At 42.5% G+C, this 24,192-nt stretch overlaps 1 protein-coding gene across 2 annotated transcripts; it reads right to left on the bottom strand.

Moving 5' to 3' along the window:
- Window positions 1–3,076: 3,076 nt before the first annotated feature.
- On the bottom strand, window positions 3,077–22,824 carry SALL4 (spalt like transcription factor 4). 2 transcript variants are annotated; one of them, XM_054045838.1, is made up of 4 exons: window positions 22,743–22,824; window positions 6,360–8,876; window positions 5,382–5,689; window positions 3,077–3,987 (listed from the first exon to the last, which is right to left on the bottom strand). In XM_054045838.1, exons 1-4 carry the CDS (start codon window positions 22,822–22,824, stop codon window positions 3,565–3,567), a joined length of 3,330 nt encoding a protein of 1,109 aa, XP_053901813.1. In that variant the 3' UTR covers window positions 3,077–3,564. The 2 variants fall into 2 exon arrangements, with proteins under 2 accessions (XP_053901813.1, XP_053901814.1); XM_054045839.1 differs by having other exon boundaries at window positions 22,755–22,824.
- Between the last annotated feature and the right edge of the window lie 1,368 nt (window positions 22,825–24,192).

Raw genomic sequence — 24,192 nt, 5'->3', positions numbered from 1 at the left:
CCATCACCCTACTGCAAGGCAGAGGTCCCATGCTTTCTCCCCCCCAAGTCTGGCAGGTGCAGGGGGAGGGAGAGGAAAGGGTGGAGGGATATGCAAGCCGCACTTTAACTGTAAAAGAGTTGCACGTGGCTAACAAGCCACATTTTGGCCACCCCTACCTTATAGTTCCAGTGCCTTGAGTATCACTATTTAGATTAAGAGAAGGTTAAGGGGTAACTTTATTACAGTCCATGTACCTATATGTGGAACAAATATTTAATGGGCTCATCTCTCTAGCAGAGAAAGAGCTGGATCCAAAGCTAGATAAATGCAGAGTAGAAATAAGAAAAATATTTAATTGCGAGAATTAACCATTGGAACAATTTATTAAGGGTCACAGTGGATTCTCCATCACTGACAATTTTAAAATAAAGAGTGGATATTTTTCTAAAACATGCTCTAGGACTTATCTTGGGGGAGTACTAGGGCTTGTGTTATATGTGTCAGACTAGATGACCACAGTGGTCCTTTCTGGCCTTAGAATCTATAAACTAAGTATTGACAAAGAAGGGTACCAGCTGGTGAAGAGAAGGAAAGAAGTTACTTTCTCTACTAATATAGAGTAAGTGGGAGAGAGAGACAGTCTGCATTACAATGCAGAGGTGAAGAAACCAGGCACTTTTATGAATTGTGTTATGCTAAACAGGGACATTTAATCTAAGTTTAACATAACAGGAAACCATCATTTTTTTTTAACATACACTAACGGAGACACTTTAAAGTTTGGAATTTAGAAAGGAGGAGTTCCTTCTCTAGAAGAGAGCATAAGAGACACCTTTGGTAAAGAGCACAGCAGCCAATGTCTACGGAGCAAGTCCCTCAAGCTATGTCATGGTTCTCTTGCGTCATCCAGATGGTGCAAGAGGGACCATAATCTGCTGGCAGATGCCCAGCACTGTTCCTGTCTCAGACAGGACATGCCTGTGGCAAGAGTATGCCAGATCCAGGCCTTAATCTTTGCTGTCTGTTGTAGGGGGCATAGATTCCAAGGCTAGAGGGGACAACTGTGATCTAGTCTGACCTCCTGCATAATACACACCCTAGAACTTCCCAAGATAATTCATTTGAGCTGGCTAGTATGTCAGGGCAGGTGGGGTATGTGGCCAAGAACCACTTATTTTCTATTAGTATAGGGTCCATTAAAGACAATTCATCAGTGACAACAAGCTCCTGGTGACTGGAGCAGCCCTACTGATTTTGCTGTCTAGGATAGAAAATGGGCTCATTAACACATCCCATAAACATTCACCCAATCAGTGGTGCGCAAAAAAAGAGGGCCAATCAGACCTGAACAAGCAGCATCTCTAGCTGTTACAAAGGGCAACTTACTCATGCACCTTAGCTTCTGGGTAGCCATGTTCAGAAATTGGGAGCCAGAATTAACCAGTCCACTTACTGAGCCATAGGTCTGCTTGGTAGAGGAAGATATGGCCATACATCTCCAAAACACACACACACACACACACACCCCCACACCCACCCACCCCCCCGGGATATTCCCTTCCTGCCATAGACACCCATAAAACTGTGGATAGGTGTGTCACTGACGGTGACCTAGCACTCTTTTCCCTTTGTAGCACAATCACAATATACCTGTTACTAAGAGTTCGAATCTATATGCATGGCATGTTTCCCCTATTAACTAAACTCCAACATGTAGCACACACTAATTAAAAAAAAAAAAAAAAAAAAAAAAAAAAACCACCACACCACACCTCAGTGGAGGTAAAGATATTACTAGGCCTACTGGAATTTCAATTCAAAGGGGACAAGAGTACTTTACCAGAAAAATGTAAGCATGAAGTGCGAAAAAGCCATCCCAAATTTATTCTCAAAACATCAACTGAAATGCATCAGATACTCAAAACTACAGAATTCTTAAGTCATACATTCACAATGCAGAAACTTGACACTTGGGATGCCTTTGGCATGTTCGACGTAACAATATCCATTTTACAGTGTAAACAGGTACTGTTGTGTTCTTACTTACAAGTCCAGCAGGAAAGGCACAACATGGCAAAAATAGATCATAAACAAGAATCAGGTGCAACAACATTACATGAACTTTTGGTAATCTGCATTTTTGGGGGGCCTTCCGCAATTGAGACTGGACTCAAAGGATTTCCTGCAGTCAGAAATCAGACTTCTTTCCATCATTCAGTCCTTTAATACCAAATGCTTAATTGGGTTCCAATCTAGCTTTAGATTTTGTTACATATACAGATCCAGCAAGTGTAAGAAGAGTGAAAAATAAGTCCATGAAGTCTTCAGGTGCTTCCACTAATACATCAGGTTTTGGTTTCATATAGTGCATGGAAGCATCTGCTTGAATCTCAGTTCATTACAGTGGTCATTTATAGAAAAATAGACACTACATCTACAAAGAAAAAAAATGAGGTAGATAACTTAGAATCCAGAGGGCTATCCCAATAACCTTCATACAATACACATGGGTCACCATGGTTTTGTGGTGTAATGCAAGTGCACAAATCACCAAGAAACTTAACGACCAAAGTGGGAATGCCATCCAAAACGCCCACAAGACATTAAACTTAGGTGTGAGTACTTTTGTATTTAAATACAAGTTTACACAAACTGATCTCCTAAATAACCCAAATTAAACATAAAAAAATAAAAAAAATAAAATAAGTTCCTCTTGCTAAGGAAACCAGTTCTAATGCCTACATGCAACAGTCATCTGCGATTCCTTGCAGAGCTTTCAGACATGACCTTCTCTTTCTAGAGGAGAAGTATATACATACCTGCCCATGCTTCTTCAGGGCTCTTGGTACAAATAATATCTTAGGAGAAACTGCACATCTTTGGAAGGGAGTAGTTTTGGCACTGTTCTTAAGGGACTGTCCAAGTAGTAGTATTAAATAAGCAGCAGTCAACAATACAGGGAGTATTCAATTATTAGGAGCAATGATCAAAAGGGGGGAAAAAGGCCAGTAAAAGATCTTTTTACAGCTTCTGAGGCAAATTAAAAAAAAAAAAAAAGTCCTGTAGCCATATAGTAAAAGGTACATTAAAAAAACAAAAACAAAACAAAAAAACACCACACACCACACAAAGACTATTTCTAAAAAGGTGGCAGACATTCTAGAATATTTACCCGCATAATAATTTTTCATGTCATCCGTAAATACAAGTTTTTCCATGAACAGTAGGTTGTTTCTACTGTGTTCAAAACCCCCAAAGATTTCAGTTTAAACAGAGGCAAATGTTATAAACCTTTGGAATTTCAAGTTGTGAAACTTCTGTAAGGCTGTACACATTAAAGTCACACATAACAAGGAATACTTTGCAAGACCCGCATCTTTCCAAATAAGAGGATTTTTTTTTTTATTATTACTACTTTTGCAAAGCAACATCATGATTGTACTGTGGGCAACTCTTACAAAGACAACCATAAAATCATTTGCATGTCAATAGGAAAATAGGAGGTCGAGATGGAATCTCTTAAAAATATATGTTTGTATATATATTTGTTCTTTCTGCATTTCACCTTCACAAAGAGTTTTTCTAACTAACAGCAATTTTGTTCTCCTCCATGAAGTGAGGGAATTGGTGTTTTGGCACATTGTCTGCAGCAGCACCACCAGCTTTCTCCATATCCGAGCTAATTCCAGACTGGGACCCATCTATCTTGGAGACTGTTGCAGTATTTATTGCAGAACCACCCCCAATGGTGACTGGAAGAGAAGGTATGCCACCACTCTGGATCACTGAAATCTCATTATTCTTCATTGCCAAGCCATTGCTGAGTACTGCAGCATACTGGTTCCATACTGTGGGATCAATGTTCACTGAAGGAGGCACTATATCCTTTGGAAACATTTCAGATACCTTCTTTGGATCATTCCCCAACAGAGCCATGGGATTATCAATGGATAATCTTCTTCCACGCCTGGCAGAGTTATTCCACATGTGAGTTCCAACATGAACCTTGCAGAAGAGGGGGTAGGAGAAGTTAGAAGATGAGAGCTATCATAATTCTGAGCTCCTGTCCTAGTCTATCCAAGTTCTTATACCTCACCAGCACTATGGTATCTGAGCCTCAAGATAAAGTAAAGCCAAACATTCAGAGGAACGTTTATGTAGTTTTGTACTCAAACTACAGCAAAATCTTTGTTTAGATCTTTGTTACTGTAGAATGGCTTATATGCCCTACATGTTCTTGTTTACTTTCACCTGAAGTAGAACAAAAAAGAGGGAAAGCAAGAACAGAAGTAGTCAGTTACTTAGTGCATGGGAAAAGTTTATTTTTTCCTCTACACAATTTAAGATACATTGGTTCTTAAGAATAGGCTACAGGGAATATTGGCAAGTGGTGCTGAATTAAGGCAAGGCAGGGACTTTAGAAATGGTTTTACAAAAAGTCTAGCATGAATAGAATTTTGGCAGCTAACACACTCCCATGTAGTTGGAAAAAACACAAATAGCATATTACTGCACAAACAGAGAACCTCCTGAAAGACCACCCCCCTACAAACAAGCAGCTATCCGCACCCCAGTCTTCATTTTATTTTCTAAGTTTGAGCATCTCTTTTCTCTCTCCTCCTCCACTCTCATCCCTCCTTATAGAGTGCTTATGCAAAGACTGTTAGAGAGGAAGAGTCTGGAAGCTCTACAGTGTCAAACCATAGCGTGGGTGGGGGAAGCTAAGTGTTCCTTAAAAGACGATTAATCTGATTATCAGGAGCACAAGGGGCAATTTTTTGTGCTTAACAAATCCCTGAACATTGTTTGTTGCAGGACTTTGCTCCAGTGACAGCCATTTCAACAGGGGACTCTCAATGTGCTTCAAGCAATAGTGGAGTCTAGAACATGTTCCAGTAAGGTGAACAATGATCATTGCTTAAAAGTATTGGGTTTGAAAGAACCAGATCCAATACAGTTTTGTTTTTTTAAACAGGGGTTTTCCCTGCATGCTGAGGTATCATCTAGATATGGGCTTCAGCTTCTAAATTCAGATCCCAAACCCACACCATGGTTCAGGAGCATTTGGAGGTAGGGTTGCTAAACAAAGCAGTTAGAAGTTGCAGTTAAAAAATACAGTTCTTCCCCTACAGGTTTTTTTTTTTTTTTTTAAGTGGATTTAGGCTGATCTCAAGGCCTACTAGAGAGTTGAATGTATGATCCTTGCATATTGAGAAACTATAACAAACTGTCTTAAATGACCACCCAGAGGGCCAGGAGAAATTATTAGTCATCTTTAAAGTCTGGATGATTATATTAGAAGGAATAGAAGCATTTTAGAGGGGTTAAGAGACTTTCCTAGTGAAGGTGATTCCAAAGACAGGCATCGGTATATCTCAGCCCCCTTAAGAATTGCTTACCTTCAGGTTTCCTTTTGTGGTAAAGGCTCTCCCACAGATGGTGCATGCAAATGGCTTTTCACCAGTATGGGTCCGTTCATGAATCTGAAGAGCACTTGCAGAGGAGAAGTTCTTCCCACACGTAGTGCAGATGTGCTGTTTAGCTGGACGGCAAAGCTTAGGCCGTGGCACCAGGAGAGGAGGAACACCAGGTGATAAAGTTGGTGGGCCAATAAAATGGCTAGTGCTAATAGGACGCTCACTAGACATTTCCATTTTTATGAGGGCCGGTGGTGCCCTGACAAAAGCAGCATGAATGCTGCTGCGACCTGAGGAGAAAGCACACACACATTAGGCTACCACCACTACACGTTTCAGCTCGGTTTAAACTTTGAAAGCAAGATATTGGGTCCAGATTTTTGAAGGTGCATAAGCCCAGCACCCAGTGCACATGCAAGCTGTAATTTGCAGGCACACAGACAACCCATTAGCACCTGTTTGAGGCGAGAGGGAGACGGGGTTCTTCAAATAGGTCCCTTTGATCAGGGAGAAAGTTGTTAAATCCTGAATGCAAAAAGCTCAGACACAGCATTTGCTATGCTAGCTTTACACTTCATATACTAGTGCTGAACAGTCTGTTCCATGGTTTATCAGCATTGAAGTGTCTGGTTTAGAGAGCTAATTAATAACTTTAGGACAAAATGCAAGATCCTGAGCAAAACTACCATTGAAGTAAATGGGATGAGTGTGTGATCACTAGGCAGCCGGAGGCTACAACTTGAAAACTTATCCATTCTGTGTGTATGACTTTACCTTCAAATGGGAATTTGAAATTAGGAAGGAGATTTTCAGTGGCTTGCAGAGCAAAAAGCACCATGTTCCTTTTGAAAAGGAACCAAACCAGCAGGATAAGTGTCTTACTCCCACTGGTCCACTGAGGAGCTCCCCTCTAGAAGGATTTGTTAGTTGTGGGGACTGCAGCTACTGGTTATAACTCACCATACTCTCCATTTGGGAAGTGTAACCCAGGTTCTTCTTTGATGACCTTTCGACCAATATTGCCATAAGTTAGATCCAAAGCGCCAGCCCCTTCCATCTCTGCAAGATGGTTTTCAGGGCCCTCAGCTTTATTTCCCATGCCAGCATCTTCCTGGCTATTGAAACCTGGTGACTTTGACCTAATGCTTTCAGATTGGCTATTGGTTGGGGACAATGCCTGGAATGAAGCAGATTCAGAGGCGGCAGGACTCCTGCCATTTTGATAATCTGGATCACCTGCCACAGAGGAAGAATCATTCGTCATGCCATCACTTTCTGCCGAGCCATTGTCACTAGACTTCAGGCTGCTTTGCCGTTGCAAGTTCAAAGCTGAATTTACCATTTTCATTTGGTTCTCCAGAGCTGCAATCCCAGAAAATGCTATGCCTGGAGATTCTGACTGTGCATCATATGGAATTGGTGGTTTCAAAGAGCTGCTAGGGCCATCCTGAGAGTCTAGGTCTTCTTCCATCTCTATGCTTTCCATGTTCTCACCTGGGCGAGTCAGGTCTCCATTCTTCTCGGTCACAGTAGGATCCACATCAGTATTATCACAAGTGTTTTCCGGCATAGGTGTATTGGGAATTTGTCCCCCCATATGCATGCGAATATGCTGCTGCAATACAACTGCATTTGTAAACTTCTTCTGACAAATTGGACAGGAATGTTGCATCTTTAGGGGGGTGTTTGCCCGGTGGACACCATAATGAGTCTTAAGGTTACCTTTTGTTGAGAAGGCACGGCCACAAATTTTACACTTGAATGGCCTTTCTCCAGTGTGAGTACGGTAATGCATTTTGAGTGAACTCTGGCAGCTCAGCACTCTGTGACAGATGAGGCACTCGTTGGGGTCTGTTGTGGACTTGTCAATATTCTCAACCAATTGCTGTAGCTTAGAGGTTTCTGAACCTTGCTCACTTGCTCCGCTTACATGGAAGACACTCACACTGCAGCTAGCTTGCGGAGAGCTCAGGCTCTGCTCAGTTCCCGACTCGTGACTCGCTGCTCCTGATGAGGAAGAACCACCTTCGCTTTCTGGAGAAGGCCTTGGCTGCATGTCACTTGAAAATGTGTTGGCAAGAGACTCCTTGATGCATGCTAGATTGGAGATATTCTGAGGCAAGCCAGTGCCTACTGAGGTAGGCAGTGATGTCAGAATAGGCTTGCTGTCCACAATTAGGTTAGACTCATCCAGTGGTACAGACATCCCATATGGGATTCCACTGCTAGTGGGCACATTGTCCAGATGCTCAGGTACTGGATAGGGATTCATTTTAATGTGAGGGTACTTATCTTTATGACGCTGAAAATGCACTTTAAGGTTTCCTTTGGTTGTAAATCTGTTACCGCAAATGTTACACTTGTAGGGTCTTTCACCAGTGTGGGAGCGGAGGTGTATCTGCAAAGCACTATCGTTGCCGAAGACCTTGCCGCAGAACTTGCACTTATGTTTAAAGAAAGGTTCTTCAGCATTTGGTTTGCTTTCAGACACGCTGATATTGGGGGGCTTCCCTTTCCCTTTCTTTGAGGGATCAATCACTGAAGAAACTGCAGAGAGTGGGTTTTGGAAGATGACAGAGCTGGATGATTGAGGTAGTAAAGGGTTTGGAAAACGAGACATAGAACTTGGGAGGCTTCTGTTTGCTTCAGGCTTCAGGGAGAAGGAAGAAGAAAGCCCACTGGCTACCGAGCCAGCAGTTGGAATGACCATGTTAGAATGAGGTAGTTTTCCATGCTTCAAGGATTCCAGTGATAGGCTTTGGCTTCCAGCTTTTTGTCCAATTAAAGCAACAGCAGCAGACAGTTGCTGAGACATCTGAGCACCCAAAGCTTTTAGTGGATCAGTAGCAGCTACTATTGAAGGATGTAGGGCATGAGGAGCCATCATGGCAATTTGGATGCGGATTTGCTCTGTGAGCTGAATTTGCTGGAGTTGCTGCTGCTGCAAGCACACGAGCTGTTCAAGGATCATTGGAATAGCATTAAAACTGGCTGCTGAGGAAGAGATGGTGTCAGAGGTACGCTGATTCACAGCCACTTTAGTGCCACGTATTGTCTGCAAAGTCACATTAGTGTTTGGTACTTTGGATTTTGGTAAATAGCTTAGCCCATGAGTTGCAGGAGGTTCTGTTTTTAGATACATTCCTCCCACTACTTCAGTCTCAACTTTCCCCTCTCTCTTCTCCACAGAACCAGTGCAACTCTTTGACTGACTGTCCTTGGCTGCCTGGCTATCCTGTCGATCATTTGGAAAGCTCTCTGTAGAGGCTCCAGGGAAGTCTTCAGGGGGTATTGTTCCTTCACTATCATTCATGATTAGGACAGGTGGATTTTTAGTGCAATTTTTCTTATGCTCCAGAAATTCAGAGAGATCAAAGAACTCTGCACAACATTTCTCACAGATGTTGGTTTCCTCTGTTCGGCACCTTTTGGAACTCATTTCACCATCTCCATCACCTGGGGCGTTTTGTGGACTCCCTAAGTGGGGAGAAAAATAGAAAAGTCAAATATTCCCTATGTATACATAAATCTAGAACAGAGGTCGGCAACCTTTCAGAAGGGGTGTGCCGAGTCTTCATTCATTCACTCGGACTTAAGGTTTCGCGTACCAGAAATACATTTTAACGTTTTTAGAAGGTCTCTTTCTATATAAGTCTATAATATATAACTAAACTATTGTATGTAAAGTAAATAAAGTTTTAAAAATGTTTAAGCAGCTTCATTTAAAATTAAATTAAAATGCAGAGCCCCCCAGACTGGTGGCCAGGACCCGGGCAGTATGAGTGCCACTAAAAAAATCAACTCGCGTGCTGCCTTCGGTACACATGCCATAGGTTGCCTACCCCCGATCTAGAACATGGGTAAGTTTTTTCCAGGTTAAGGCTGTAAGTAAGCCAAAAATTTGAAAGAAAGATAATGGGATCTTAGACACATGGATCAAATGCAAACCTTGGAGACACAATTCCAAAGTCCTACCCCACCTCTGCTACTGATTCACTTTGTAGCTTGCTCAAAGTCACACTACATCTCTATTCACTTGTCTAGAATAGGTGGTATACTTTCCTACCCTCAGCCTTGTGAGGGAAAGAGGAATGGTGTTTTCCCCATTTGAATTAGGAGGTAACTAGTTCACTACAAGTCTCTTTACACATGTAAAAATAGAAATGAGTGTTCTAACTACTCAAAAGGCAAGGAAGTGATGGAGGGCATAGAGGATTGTTTACTTCATATTTTAAAATGTATAATTAAGTTGTTATTCAGAGGGTCAATGGCCAAATTCTAGCAAAGCCATATGAAGCTGTGAATCACTAGAGTTAACACATCGTTCCATTTGATAAAGATTCCATTGAAGCACATAACCATTGCAGATAGAAACAATGAAACTGCAATTATTCTCCCATATTACAGTATATTAGGTAGCTTATGAAAGGGGTTGATAGAATGAATAAGCCTGGTGTTATAGGCCATATACTAAAAATCAATGAAGAACTAACCATGTTAAGTAGATTACAGCTCTTCTAATAAGACTTTTGAAACCACTTCCTTTCAAGTAAATCAGACTGTATAAACACAAGACAAACCTTTGTGTGAATACTAGTTTGTTTAATGTAATGCTACTTTTAAAGGACTAATAAAGCCTACATTTTTAATAGTCATGTGGAACAACTTTAAAGCTTCATCTTGTTCTAAGAAAGAGCATAATGACGTTCTTTAAAAAAAATGCAAAAATATACTATTTTAGCAGTCAGCATATACCAGGAGTTGCCAAACTGCAGCTCTTTTATAGTTAAGGTGTGGCTCACAGAGCCTGCACCCTCGCCCCTCCCATTCTCCACCTACCAGACTGGGGGGCAAGCGCTGGGCTTCTGCCCTGCAGTGGGGTGTTGGGGCTAGGGGCTTCTGCCTCCAGGAGGTACCTGCTGCTCTTGTTGAAACCCTGAGCACCAGCAGATACCTCCCAAAGGGCTGAAGCCCTGAACCCCATCACCCTACTGCAGGGCAGAAGCCCGGAGCAGGTGCACCTGGCTCTCGAACTTCTGAAGAGCATCATATGCGGCTCGGAGGATCAGAGAGTGTAGGCCAGGGGTGGCCAAACCTTAATAGAAAGGGGAAAAAGTATAATAATTTATTGCCTGGAGTCGAAACTGTTAATTTAACACTTAGAGATCTAGATTGGGCAACTCATACAAGATGGATTTGCAGTGTTGTTGGAACTATGCTGGCCTCAGATCATTGGCGAGACAAGGTGGGTGTTCAGTGTCAAATTCTTTCGATTTTTACGACAACTTTCAGGAGATTTGGCATATACAGTGTAGTTGTAGCCGTGTTGATCCCGGGATATTAGAGACACAAGGTGGGGAGGTAATATCTTGTATTGGACAAACTTCTGTTGGTGAAAGAGACAAGCTTTTGAGCTAGACAGAGCTCTTTTCCCACCTTGTCTCTGTACAAGGTGGATTGCAAGATAAGCATTCTACTGTGAACTACACTCACTTTGGGATTTATGCAACAGCACTCGCCTGTCAGACACAGTCTGTGGGGAGCAGGAAGCAGAAAGATTATGTTTTGTAAATTAGACAAGAACCCAAGTGTAACCACTTCCCCCTTCAATGTGCCAAAAGCTGAAGAGGAATTTTCCTGTTTTTCCAGACTTTTCTGGTTCCCCTACCACCCAAACTACATAAAGTTTTAAGAATTCTGCAGAAAGATTTGAGAGGAAATTTTTACCTTGGTCTGAAAAAGGTGACCAAATGACCCTGATTTAGAGCCGTAAGCTCCTTAGGTCAGCGGACACCCAGGGGCCACTCATCATCAACTCACTATTAATGAGTTATGTCACATTTATTATCCCAACTTTAACAAGAGATCCCACAGTAATCGTATATGTCCATCAGTTGTGTTTTCACCTCAGAAGGCTGCAGCCCTATTTTATTCGTTAACAAGTTCCCCTTTCCTGCCACCACCTATACACACAGCATTCAAGACATTCTATCTTCTTCCAGGAAACTATAAAGTGCCCTCTGGCCACACACTGTGTGACCCTTTGATCATAGAGGCACTTTGTTTGAGTTCCATCTTTATAGGTCAATGGTGTGGAGGCCTGACACACTATGGCTTCAGTGGGAGTTCAGGGTGTTCAGCACCGCACAAGATCAGGTCCAATAATGCCAATAACCCAGGGAGCAGAGTTATTTCAGTAGTATCAGACGCTGCATTTTTATTAACTAGACTATAGAGTAAATGGTTATGATCATCAGATATTGTTATAAGCTTAATTTTCCAGCTTACTTTAAAAAGAGTTCAACTACAAAATAATTACAGCCCCTATACTAGAGATATACATGTTACCAGGCTGCACAGGGTGCATCTTGTGCATGCAAGTAGAGGATTTGCATGGACAGACATTTTTGCACCTACAACTCAGGTGAGTTTATATAGTTTGGGCCAGAATAATTTCATGGGGGAGGATATGGCAAACCGTGACATTTGGCTCGAGTAACAGAGTCACACACACACTTTTCTCAGCAATGAAAATGCAAAAAAGTGTTTAGTGTTGAAATCTGTAGTTGCCCACAGAATGAAAGGCTTTGAAGGAGTTTCCTTAAGCTAGGTCAGGTTAAGAAAAATTCACAGCAACATTATAGTGGAGAGAGATATAATCTCTGCCTTACAATAGCTACCAAAACAAGGCCTGTATAAGAGCAACTAAAGTAATATGTGCCTCAGCGTAAGGGGGCTGAAGGGGCATATAGACTAGGAGATGACCTCTTGGGTGCCTTCCAGCCCTACATTTCTGATTAGCAGAACTGCACATCAAACACTGAGGCCAGGTCTACACTACAGACCTACATTGGTATAATAATGTCCCTCAGGGGTGTGAAAAATCCACACCCCTGAGTGACAGTTATACCAACCTAATCCCCCATCTAGACAGCACTATGTTAACAGGAGAAGCAGCTACTGCCTCTCTGGGAGGTGGATTAACTACCCTGAGGGAAGAGTTCTTGTTAGTACAGAAGTGTCTTCATTTAAGCAGTACAGCCGCACAATTGCATCAATGCAGCATTAAGTGTAAACCTGCCCTGAAATACACAACACGGAGCCTCTCCCCCCCCCAAAGAAAAAACAAACCACCACACAAAGCATCCCCCCATTCCTCCCCCCCGCCAGCAACTCTCTTAAATCATTTTTTAAACCTAGTGATATATAGCCAGGCAGTCCCCTAAGCAAAAGGTAAAGTGCTAGATCACGGTGACCAACTCTCAGTGCTGCACCCAATACATACAAATTGGCACTCCAAAATAAGAAATCAACCACTGTAGCTAAAAAACCCATTTTTCATTAAAAAAAAATTTCACTCGGAAATAGAAGTCTCCTAAAATAGTATACGAGGCCCAACTTGATTCAGGACTCAGTCAACAGAAATGGACCAACTGAGGTCAAACATGGAAATTTTGGGAGTACTTGTGGCACCTTAGAGACTAACAAATTTATTTGAGCATAAGCTCTCGTGGGCTCAAATAAATTTGTTAGTCTCTAAGGTGCCAAAAGTACTCCTGTTCTTTTTGCGGATACAGACTAACACGGCTGCTACTCTGAAACATGGAACTTTTAAAACTCCATGAAGTGGCATTTAGTTCTACCCTTATCAATGATTAGGGAGAGTAAAATTGAGGTTGTGTTTGTTAATTACAAAAAAACCTACTTTCCTTCCTGGAACTTTAAGGTGCATGCTGACTCAAAAGGCTTTTTAGGCTCAGGCCTTGGCTACACTCGCAGATTCATAGCGCTGCTGCTCCCAGGGGAATAGCTTGCAGTGCTGCGAGCGAGCGTGCAGCGCTGCAGGCGCTGAATTACACTGGCGCTTTACTGCACTAGCTGCGCTCGGGGGGGGGGGGGGGGGGGGGGGGGGGGGGAGGGGGGGTGTTTTTTCACACCCCTGAGCGAAGCAAGTGCAGTGCTGTGAATTGCCAGTGTAGCCAAGGCCTCAAAGTTTCACAGGAACGAACTCACTCCCATCCAATACATAACCCACAAAATCGCAGGTTAAAACACCACAACCTTTGTTCCAAATACTTGCAAATTGGGATTAAGGCAGTGAGGTTTTTGTTCTGCCTTCAAAAAAAACAGAACACCTCCCCCCCCCCCCCCCCCCCCCAAAAAAGCCTCAAAGTTATACTGATTTAACTCTACTGGTTTAGAAAGATAAATTTGAATGGGAGTATCCCCCCTTGTATTGATAGTAGACTCCTTTTGGCAGATGAGTGCCTTGCATCAATTGAAATTAAACTGGTAAACGATAAGAACCTATGGGCCTAATCTGTAAACCCCCTCACACATATCCCAAAAGGTGGAACAAAAACATTGAGATCACAATTTTTTTTTCACAAAATGGGAGATCTCTGTTTCTGGCCAGCCCTAGTTAGCATCCCTCCCGTAGCCATCTGATATTCTTGTTGTCCCATATTGTTCATTTGTTTCCCTATTTTTGACAATTTCACATTCACTGGGTCTCAAAAGATCTGAATTCAATTCCCAATATAGACTCCTGTGTAACCCTGGGAAAAATAGTGAAGCACAGCTTCCCCCCCCGCCCTGCCCCCCAATCTCCTCCTAACTGTGAAACTGAGAATACTTCTCTGCCTCACAGGGGCAGAGGGTTGAGTATAAATGAATCAATATTGGCAAGTTGCGGGACATAGTGTCTTTTTTTGGACCATCTTCTGTTGGTGAGAGAGAGAGAGAGACCAGCTTTTGAGCTCACACAAAGCTCTTCTCCAGGTCTGGGAAACTTAGGGCTAGTCTACACTGACAATGCCAAAGCGCTGCCGTGGTGGCAGCGCTTGTGCCTTGTGTGGTCCCGGCGCAGCGCTGGGAGAGTACTCCCCCCCCCCCCCTTTTTTTATTAAAAAAAAACACACCCCGCCCCACGAGGAGCATGGCTCCCAGCACTGGGGCACTGTTTACATTGGCGCTTTACAGTGCAACAATTTCTGCACTATGGGGAGTGTTTTTTCCACACCCCTGAGCAAGAAAGTTGCAGCGCTGTTAATTGCCAGTGTAGACAAGCCCTTAGGCTAGGTGTACATCACACAGGGGTGTGGGGAAAAAAAAAAAACAAAACACACCCACACAAAAAACCACCTACCCCCCTGAGAGACATAAGGCTATGTCTACACTGCGCAGCTTTTAGTGACAGGGCTGTGCCACTACAGCCGTGCCACTAAAAGGCACAGTGCAGTGTACCCACAGTTTGTCAGCAGGAGAGAGCTCTCTTACTGACAAAAAACTTCCACCCCCAATGAGCAGCGTTATCTGCAGGAGATCAGTCCTGCCAGCTGTTCACACCGGTGCTTGTTGTCAACGAAACTTTTGTCTTTTGGGTGTGTATGTGGGGTGTTTTTTAAAACCACTGTTGAATAACATAACAGGTCTTTCACTTGCCAGTGTAGACAAAACCATAGTTATACCAACCTACCTCCCAGTGTACACAGTACTACAGTAACTCCTCACCTAACATTGTAGTTATATTCCCGAAAAGCGCTACTTTAAGAAAAATGATGTTAAGCAAACCAAATTTCCCCATAAGAATTCATGTAAATAGGGAGGGACAAGTGCCAGGGAGATTTTTTTCACTAGACAAAAGATATTATATACATATACAATACAAAGTTTTAAATAATTTTAAACAATGTAATACTGAACTCACCAATGATGTTTGTGAAGCTTGGTTGAGGCAGGGGTGTAGCAGGGCTTGACCCATTCTTCCTGCCCAGCGCACCTGTCAGGGAGTGGAGTCTCCCCGGCTGGAACGCTAGGTGGAGCGGGGCAAGCCAAACAATCTTATAATGGAATGTAACGCGACTTTAAATGAGTATGTTCTCTAATAGATCAGCAACCTAATAACAAAACAGTGTTAACCAGGATGACTAAGTGAGGGTTACTGTATGCCAGGAGACCATCAATATAGCTACTGCCTCTCGGGTGCGGTAGATTAACTGCGCCAACAGGAGGTCAGCGGCCTTGCATCATGGTGTCACGTAGCCGTGTTAGTCTGTATCCACAAAAACAACAAGGAGTCCAGTGGCACCTTAAAGACTAACAGATTTATTTGTGCGAAAGCACCGGACTCCTTGTAGTTTTCACTAAACACTGCTACAGTGGAGCAGCTGTACATTGTATGTGAAGACAAGCCCTTACTCAGAGTGTCACTGCAAAATGCAAAGTATAAGATTGTTTAGCATAAGTAGTCAACACATTTCAAGGGACCATTTATGGTAAAGTGGCCCATTAAACACCCCTCCAGTCATAAGTTTCAGAGTAACAGCCGTGTTAGTCTGTATCCGCAAAAAGAAGAACAGGAGTACTTGTGGCACCTTAGAGACTAACAAATTTATTAGAGCATAAGCTTTCGTGGACTACAGCCCACAGTGGGCTGTAGTCCACGAAAGCTTATGCTCTAATAAATTTGTTAGTCTCTAAGGTGCCACAAGTACTCCTGTTCTTCTTTTTCCTCCAGTCATAGGGAGGAAGGGGGTGAGGTATTAGTGGATTATAGATTGTTGTAATAAGCCATAAATCCAATGTCTCTATTCAGTCCATGGTTTTTAATATTTAGCAAAGTTATGAATTTAAGCTCCCAGGCTTGTCTTTTGAAAGTATTGTGTATCCTGGGACGACACAGTGACAATGGTGCATTCAATAGTGGTAAAACAGTTGAGTACTATAGGTACTGAGACCAGAGAAGACGAAGAGTGATGAGCATCTCGCTCACCAACAGAAGTTGGTCCAATAAAAGATATTACCTCCCCCATCTTGTCTCTATTATCCTGGAATCAGCATGGCTACAACACTACCACCACAAACATTTGAGATCCTAGACAGAGACAGGGGGGAAAAATCTGAACTATATCTTAAAAAAAAAAAAAAAAAAAAAAAAGATTCACCAGAGATCCTTGTTTTGATTTCTAGCTGCCACCTCCTCATCCCTGTCTTGTAGGAACAGTCAAGTGATTGCAATCAGACCACCTCATTTACCAAAACAACATGCCTTGCTCTACCTACCCACCCTAGAAACAGTTATCAGTGACACATACTTAAGAGTCTTAAAAACAAAATGTAAGTTTACTTCTGTGCAAAGAAAGCTCACCATGCATATCTACATCTGTGGAGAACTCTGTCCAAATACTGTAACAGTATTTGTCAAGTAGCAAGGGAGATCTGTTAGAACAGTTACTCATGTACTTAAGTAACCCCCTCAAAAATGCTTCACAGGGATCGAACCTCTACCATTTTCTATTCCCCCCTCCCCACCTCCGAATTTCAGGAATGTTATCTTTCAGCATCTAGTTATCCAATAAGTAAGAAGAATGCAGTAAACCCAGCAGGGGTTTTAGATTCAATCACTGCCAAATGGATTTTGGGGGGGGGTCCACTATTGCGTAGGATACGGTGGTAATTTACAATAAGGTCTGATGAAATCTTTAGACTCAAATTTAAGTTTAAAAAAAAGTTTCCTAAAGACAATTAATAAAATACCCCACACCTTTTACCTGATTTAATTTGATTTAGTGGAAAACTATTGGAAAGAAGAAAGAGGTGAGGAGGGTGGTTGGTCAGAGACCATGAAACTAAAAAACAAAAAACACCCACACTCCACATTTTAAAGTGTCTACTTCACAGTAACTGAAGTTAATACCCAGTGAGACTTAACTTTTACAGAAATTTAATCAGTTTATCTATTCTCAGTCACTTTCCCAATAGTCACTGTTAAGAAAAGGGTGTATGATTATGTTACTTGCTATCAGACATGATTAATTTTAAATAATCAGTTTAGTAATTTCTAGTTCTGAAGGCCTCAACTAGCATTTAAAAAAATTAGACTAGATACTTTGCAAGTGTGCTATTTTAAGCCTATCAAGAAAAAAAAAAAATCACAAGCACTGCACAGAAAAATAGGTTTGAATAAACGTGTCAAAACAGCTAAATAAGTTTGGCTCCCTTCTTAATTTTAAGAAATGCGGGTGGTTTTATTTTAAAACATTTGAAATTTCCAATAATGATTGCAGACAATGTAATTAAATCTCTCACAAAAGAATTCAGTCAATACCAGTTTCCAACCCAAGAATAGCTAGACAAGAGACTTGTTGTGTCTCATGAAAATAATTCACAACCTAACTAAAAAAGTGTCTTCCAAGGTTTTAAGCTAACCTTGTTAACAACAAGCCTTTAATATATTCTGGGTTAACATAATTAGTACTCTTAAAGTTTCACAAAAATTGCTTTGAAAATCTAAAGGTGCCAAATCATTTAGACAAATTTAAGACTCTAGCTATCCTCACATAAAAGTAGGATTTTGTAAAAACAGAGATAGCAACTCTTAAAAGTCTTAAGACTAGACCTCTAAATTCCACGTCCTTGCATGATTAACCTTCTGGTGTACTTTCAAAGGGCTTTAAAAACAAAGTTGCTGAATGCCATGACAAACCCCTTTAAAATGTCTGCAGTTACCTGCTGAGGCTCAAAACTGAAAGCTTTAGCAAACACATGTTCTGATGCTGCTATTAACAACTGAGCTTAAAAAGGCCGAACAGTGGAGGGCACTCATGTATTACACTGAAAACAATATCCATTTCTGGAGCCGGGAAGGCAGTTTAGTTAGATCAAAAATTACAAAAACCTACTTTCTCCAGAACGAGAGATTGCAATTTAAAACAGCAGTAGCGACAAACATGCAACTAAAATTCATTAGTTCTTGGTGGCTGGAAGAACGACTAACAAATTAATCATTCCCTAAGGACATGTAAATAAGTAGGTTACCATCTGCCCCAAAACTATGTTAATATAAAAACAGAGGTCGAAAAGTGCAGTGGTTAAAATAGGCTACAAAAGCTACCAACATTTTTGATTACAAGTTGCAGATAAACCCGAATTCTTGGGTTTGCGGAGCGAAGAACATTTCTGAACTTAAGTTTAAGGCAGACAGACAAAGTCACTGCAACACCTAGTTATTTAATTTTCCCAGTGTGGAAAGAGCAGAACAGGAGACTCCAAAAGCCAATGAAACCTGCCTGGATGCAACAACACCTCAGAGCGGAGGAAAGTCTTTTGCTCTACCTGACCCACCACTGTTTCTTCCTCAGCGCTCAATTACTTCCACCAGCAAGTCCTTCGTCCATAAACAAGGCGGCCCTAGACCACACTTAACACTAGTACAGTGTTTAAGACCAAGCTAAACGGCGCAAACCCCGCTGCCAAGGTCAATTGCATGAGAGTCCTAATTGTAAGCTTGACATCAACTTACCACCCACAGCAGGCAGGAGGAGGCAAAGGTTAGAGCAGCAGCTCTGTCAAAACGTCACATGCTGCAGGGTTTAGCAAGAGGACTTGCTCAGTACAACCAATATAATGTTTCACTTACGTAAAAGGGAAAAAACAAGCAAGACATTTTCCCCCTTCCAGTCCGTCAGCCTGCCTTACAGGCTTCACCCAATGGCTAGCATTTATAGCTCTGCAAAGATTAGCCAGCACTAGCACACCCCACAGCGAAGAGTGTCATCCCTGGATGCAGTAACGTTGAATAAGCCAACGTAGAGCTTTGTTCAATTCAAACAGCACTAACTAGCTGTTAATTTAAACCGCAGCAACGGGCCACTGAAGGCGTGTTCGAGTCTCAAGTTGGGCCGCACTGTTGATACAATAATATTTCCCTCAACTACAATCTGACCCGTCTCTGAGCACCTCACACCGATTCAATGGACAACTTTTGGAGCATACATCATGTTTGCACAAGGAGTTCTGGAATCGGGCTCACGTTTTTAAGGGCTCGTTAACTGACTGTTTCCTGCATGAAACTCATTGTTTTGAGAAGCTACAATTTAGGAATACCTCCTTGATATTTGCGCTGAGCAAATATATTTTGATGATTATTAGAGAGCCCAATTGGAGTCCCAATTTGAATGGATGCCCAACTACAGGATACAACTTCAGTTCTTAGCCTGGAAAGAATTTTTTTATTTAAGAGTGGTATACTGCATTTTAAGAACCCTACACTTTAATGGCTGTAATCCAGTACAATGGGCATTTTAAACCCTTTTGTGAAAATGCTAATTTTCAGTATGTGGTATTATTCTCAAGTGACCACCTGCTGATTTTTTTGACCTGTTAATCGATCACCAGGTTAGCAAAACCATTTTCTAGCACACTGCATTGTTCTCAGAGGCGGGTCTCAGATTGCTTTGCAAATGTTCTCTTGCAAAAGAGCGAGATAAGGGCTTGATTTTATTATTGCAATTATGCATATATTTGATCATTTCTCAGGCAATCTGGCTGGAATTTTAACTTTCTAATGGAGCTTCATCCCTTGGTATTTATGGACACGCCTAGGTCGGAGAATATCTAGATTATTCTGAAGAGGAGAGAGAAACTATGGTTAATCCCGAGTCCAGATTTTTTTTTTTTAATCACGTCAAGGCTGTTTTATTTAGCTAAGGGGTTCCTGGAGATGGTTTAACTCCCACCCACTTCTTCTGATCGTTATCACGAACAGCAGCAGAGAGATTTCTGCAACGGTTTCTAGAACTTTGTTCCAAGCTGGTATTGTAGGAGTGGAGAAAGAGCAACAACAGTCAGGTAGTTCTAGCTCAGGATGGGCGGCCCACCAGCCCCTTTCTGCGGGGTGAGAGGAAGGTTAAGAATAGAGGGAAATCTGCTCAGAGATTCACCAGCAGGGCTCCTGAATAATACAAAGTTTGGGCGGGGCACTGGGGGCAACCCGTGTGTCCACAAGTCCTTCAAGAGCAGGAGCAGTAATTCCCAGCCCTGAACACCACGTTATGCGTCTCTGGGCGAAGGGGAAGCTACCCTCCAACTTCAAAAGACCGTTGGGGAAAATGTACAAAGTTTTCTTTACAGCTTGCCTAGTACTGCCAGTGACCCCTGGGTGGCGCAAGAAAGCAATGAAAGTTCCCCAATAAATTAAAGTCAAGCAATGCGCTAGATTGTGGATACCGGGCTAATTTTGTCTGTTACCGATTGACACGCACCCCTTTCCCCCCCAAAAGGCCCATCGAACCGGAGGTACGGTAGCCAAAGCAAAAAAGTTAGGACTCTACAAGGATTAAAAAAAACAAACAAAAAACACTCCACCCCAATCTTGGGTATTTAATAGACAGACATGCACACCACCCACCAGGCAGGTTCCAAAGATGGTGCTTTAAATTGCTGTCCTTCCAGAACTTGCAAAATCATTAAAAAAAAAAAAAAAAACCCTGATGATACCGGTTACTCTAAAGGATGAGAAAAATCCCTCTCTTCTCCCTCCCCCACTCCCTCTGGAGTAACTCTGCAGCTTCAGGAGAGTTATTAACCCTTTTGTTTCAGCACAGCCCCCGGAGGTGACTCTCCAGCAGTGGGCAGAGATTTACATGTGGAAACATCACCTCCATCCCCCCAGCCTAACCATATGCACAAAGGAAAACAGTCATGCATTAAACATGGGATTTATTGCCTTCTGGCCAGCTTGCTGTTTCTTAAGTCACCATTAACCGGACCCAACAATTGGACATTTCGGCTCAAAGAAAGAAGGAGGGGGGGGATAAGAACTCGAATCTCCTGCGGTTTGGGAATAGGCGGCTCCTTGTTATATACATTGTTATTGATCATTTTTACCTATGGAAAAAAAAGTGACTAAGCATTCAATTTTGGGAGCTCTTTGAATATTTGACCTTTAAAGACATAAAAGCCGACTCACAGAATTACAGAGTCCAGGTTGCTTAGGGTAGTAAAGTCCTGCAGACCCTCCCACCCCAAATATCTCGAGTCAGTTGGTGCTTTAATAATAATAAAATAATCTGAACTATTTGCAAAACCCACCTTCATCTCTCTTGGGGAGGATACTGAAACTGAGGATTCCTAATTGAGACCGGAGAAATTCATTGATCTACATAACCAGGGAAATTCAGTTCTAATACCACCATCCCCAAGAAGTTGCAGAGGTTGCTATCCAGTCTGTCAATAGGAATTATGGGACGAGTGGCATTAGATCCGCACCGATTTTTTTAAGTGTAGGTTGAAATTTAAACTGAGAATTAACATTGAAGGAATCGGCCCACGTAGTAGTCTACAAGTGCTACAAATTCTCCCCAGTTTAGCGATGCACCAACAGAAAAACCCTGGGAACGTATGAGAAGATGCTGCACAGTATCGATGAAACTTTCACACAGGATCCAGGAATTACAACGCTGCCCAATTCGTTTCTAGTGGCAAACTAACCGCACTTATACTAGGTGATCAATTCCCTCCCCCCCTCTCGATTGCCCCCTCTGCGCACCCCGCGCCCACAGATCTGTGATAACTTCACTGCAAATGTAATTTTCTTTTCCCTTTAAAACATAAAGTTCCAGAGCATGTAACAGTGGCTCCCGATATTAAAAGCCCCACACCACCCAAATACAAAACACACGCGCACACACACCACGTTAGCTCACCGGAGTTATTTTAGGAAGTCGGAAATCAAAGATGGCTGGAGGTCAGGCTACAAAAGGTCCAGGGCGATTGTGATCTCCAACCAAACTAGCCAAAGCAGTTTTTTTTTTAAATCCCCCACCAAAAAAAAAAAAAAAACAACCCCTCATAAAAGAAATAAATCCAGAGAAACAAAACTAGCGCAGGCATGAGGGAAGGCTTTAAAGAGATGGTTTGCAACTCCTTTCTCTGTCTCCCCCCCCCCAAAAAAATCCTTTCCGGCTGGGTAGGGTTTGGGGGTTCACCTTGCATTAGGCTATAACAAAACTGGCTGTACTAAGACACGTAGCAGATCGCATCCTGCTCCCCTGGCGTGAGAAGGTAGAGAGCCCGGATCCCCCTCCAGAGCCAGCACACGTTAACCTTTAAGGGGGATGGGGAGGAAAGACTCTCACACACCCAACGGGGACGGCAGAGCAACACACGGAGAGATTTCTGCTGCGATCCGAGTGGTCAGCAAAGAGCAGCCATCGGGCTAGAGCTCTGGGCAGAGCCACTGGACAGTTTTAAGGGGAAGAAAAAGAAAAAAAAAAGATCCCGTTGCGATCTCAGAAGAAAAAGGAGGATCAGGCCCGATATCAGTCGAACAATGATTGAAGATAAGTGAGGGGTTGTTTTTTTTTTGGGGGGGGGTAGATTATGGGAATAAATGGTACAAACAACGAGTGGTCAGTGTAGGGTCATGATCTCGAGCCGAGTCCAGTGGGGGGGGAGGGGACTGACAAAGCCACACACGCACCCACACAAAACCCCTTATTCCCTGGCTGATTTCTTTGCACATCAATTAAAGTTGGTAATTGGCGAGCCTCCGTCTCTTACTTTGCGCCTTACCACTTGCAGCATCTGGGGGCTCCTCCTCGGAGTTGATGTGCTGGGGTTTCGCCTGCTTGCGTCTCGACATGGTGCACAAGCATCGGGAGCAAAATAGTAGCAATTATTTTCTTCTTCACAACAAATTCCTAGAGTTGGGAAATTACCCCCCTTGGGCGGAATGCGCATGTCAGAGTAATTATGATTATCAATAATGCATTGCGATTTATCATGGGTCTCTGACAGCTGATTGGCCTGAGTCCAAGGGCTCACAGATTATTCAAATAAGGTCCATTGATCAGGGAGCAGAGGGGAACGCTGGGCATTGTAGTTTTCCCACTGCTGCTCCGTCCCATGCATGTGACAAAAGCGTGTGCTCCTAACACAGCTCTGGGGGAGCCAGTCTCATCATTTCCTACTACCTGATTGGATCATATTTCCTTTAAGGGGAGGGGGGCGAAAGAGGAGCATGAATCCATCTTTGAGAGTAAACAAACAATCTGGCAGCCTGATTTTCTGTGCTATCCAGGGGGACAAAACCTTTGTTATCTCACCTGTCCTTTTTATTGTCTATTCATGGTTTAAAGATTATTTTTAAGTAAGCAGAACCTTGAAACAATGAAGTGTGGAGGGCTAATTCTTCCGTTTGTCATTAGATATGATGGGAAAAGCAAGGCGCATGATCATGTGATTGCCCAACTGGATAAATTGGATGACAATATTATGGTATGGGAGGGATGGTATGAGGCGTGGGAGGGGAGGATTAAAAAAGCAAAACCCAGCATACAGAATAATGTGTATGTAAACTATTGGCACATTGTTTTATTTTCTTTCAAATACCTTATTCAAGACTCACTTTCTTCTGGGAGGGTCACCAAAAATGGGTCAGTCATAATAATTATTAAATAATTACAATACTGCAAAAAGTAGAGTGGGTAACAAAAATAAAAAAAAACCTGGAATTTGAAAAACTACCACCAGAAAACAAAAACTTCTTTCAAAGGATATGCATTTGCCCAAGTATAATCTCTCTGCTGTTTATTTCTACCACTTATTACATCACATCTAAAGAGAGGCACTGGTCTTGCAAACAGATCCATACCAGCAGACCTGCTGGAACCATTTAGAGTCCCACTGAAATCAATGTCCCTATGTATGGATTTGGTCACAGGATTGGACCCCCTAGTTGGAACCCCATAGAAGTAAATTGGAGCCTTAGTTACTGATCCTACAACGTGATCTCATGAGTGGAGGTTGGCTGTGCCCACTCTGAACCCCACTGTCAGTGGCAGCAAAAAATCTACACAGGGGTAGAAGCTTCTGATGCAGAACTCCTTGCATGACTAAAGGCTTAGAATAGATGATAAACTCTTTAGGGCAGGGGCCCTGCCTTTCTGTTTGCACTGCAAAGCATTCAGAACCCTTTGAGTCCCATAACCATGATGAATAACAATATAGT

The sequence above is a fragment of the Malaclemys terrapin genome, chromosome 12, assembly GCF_027887155.1.
Source record: "Malaclemys terrapin pileata isolate rMalTer1 chromosome 12, rMalTer1.hap1, whole genome shotgun sequence".
Lineage (NCBI taxonomy): Eukaryota > Metazoa > Chordata > Testudines > Emydidae > Malaclemys > Malaclemys terrapin.
Note: the sequence above shows the minus strand (reverse complement) of the source record. Positions and strands in the feature narration are given on the sequence as shown.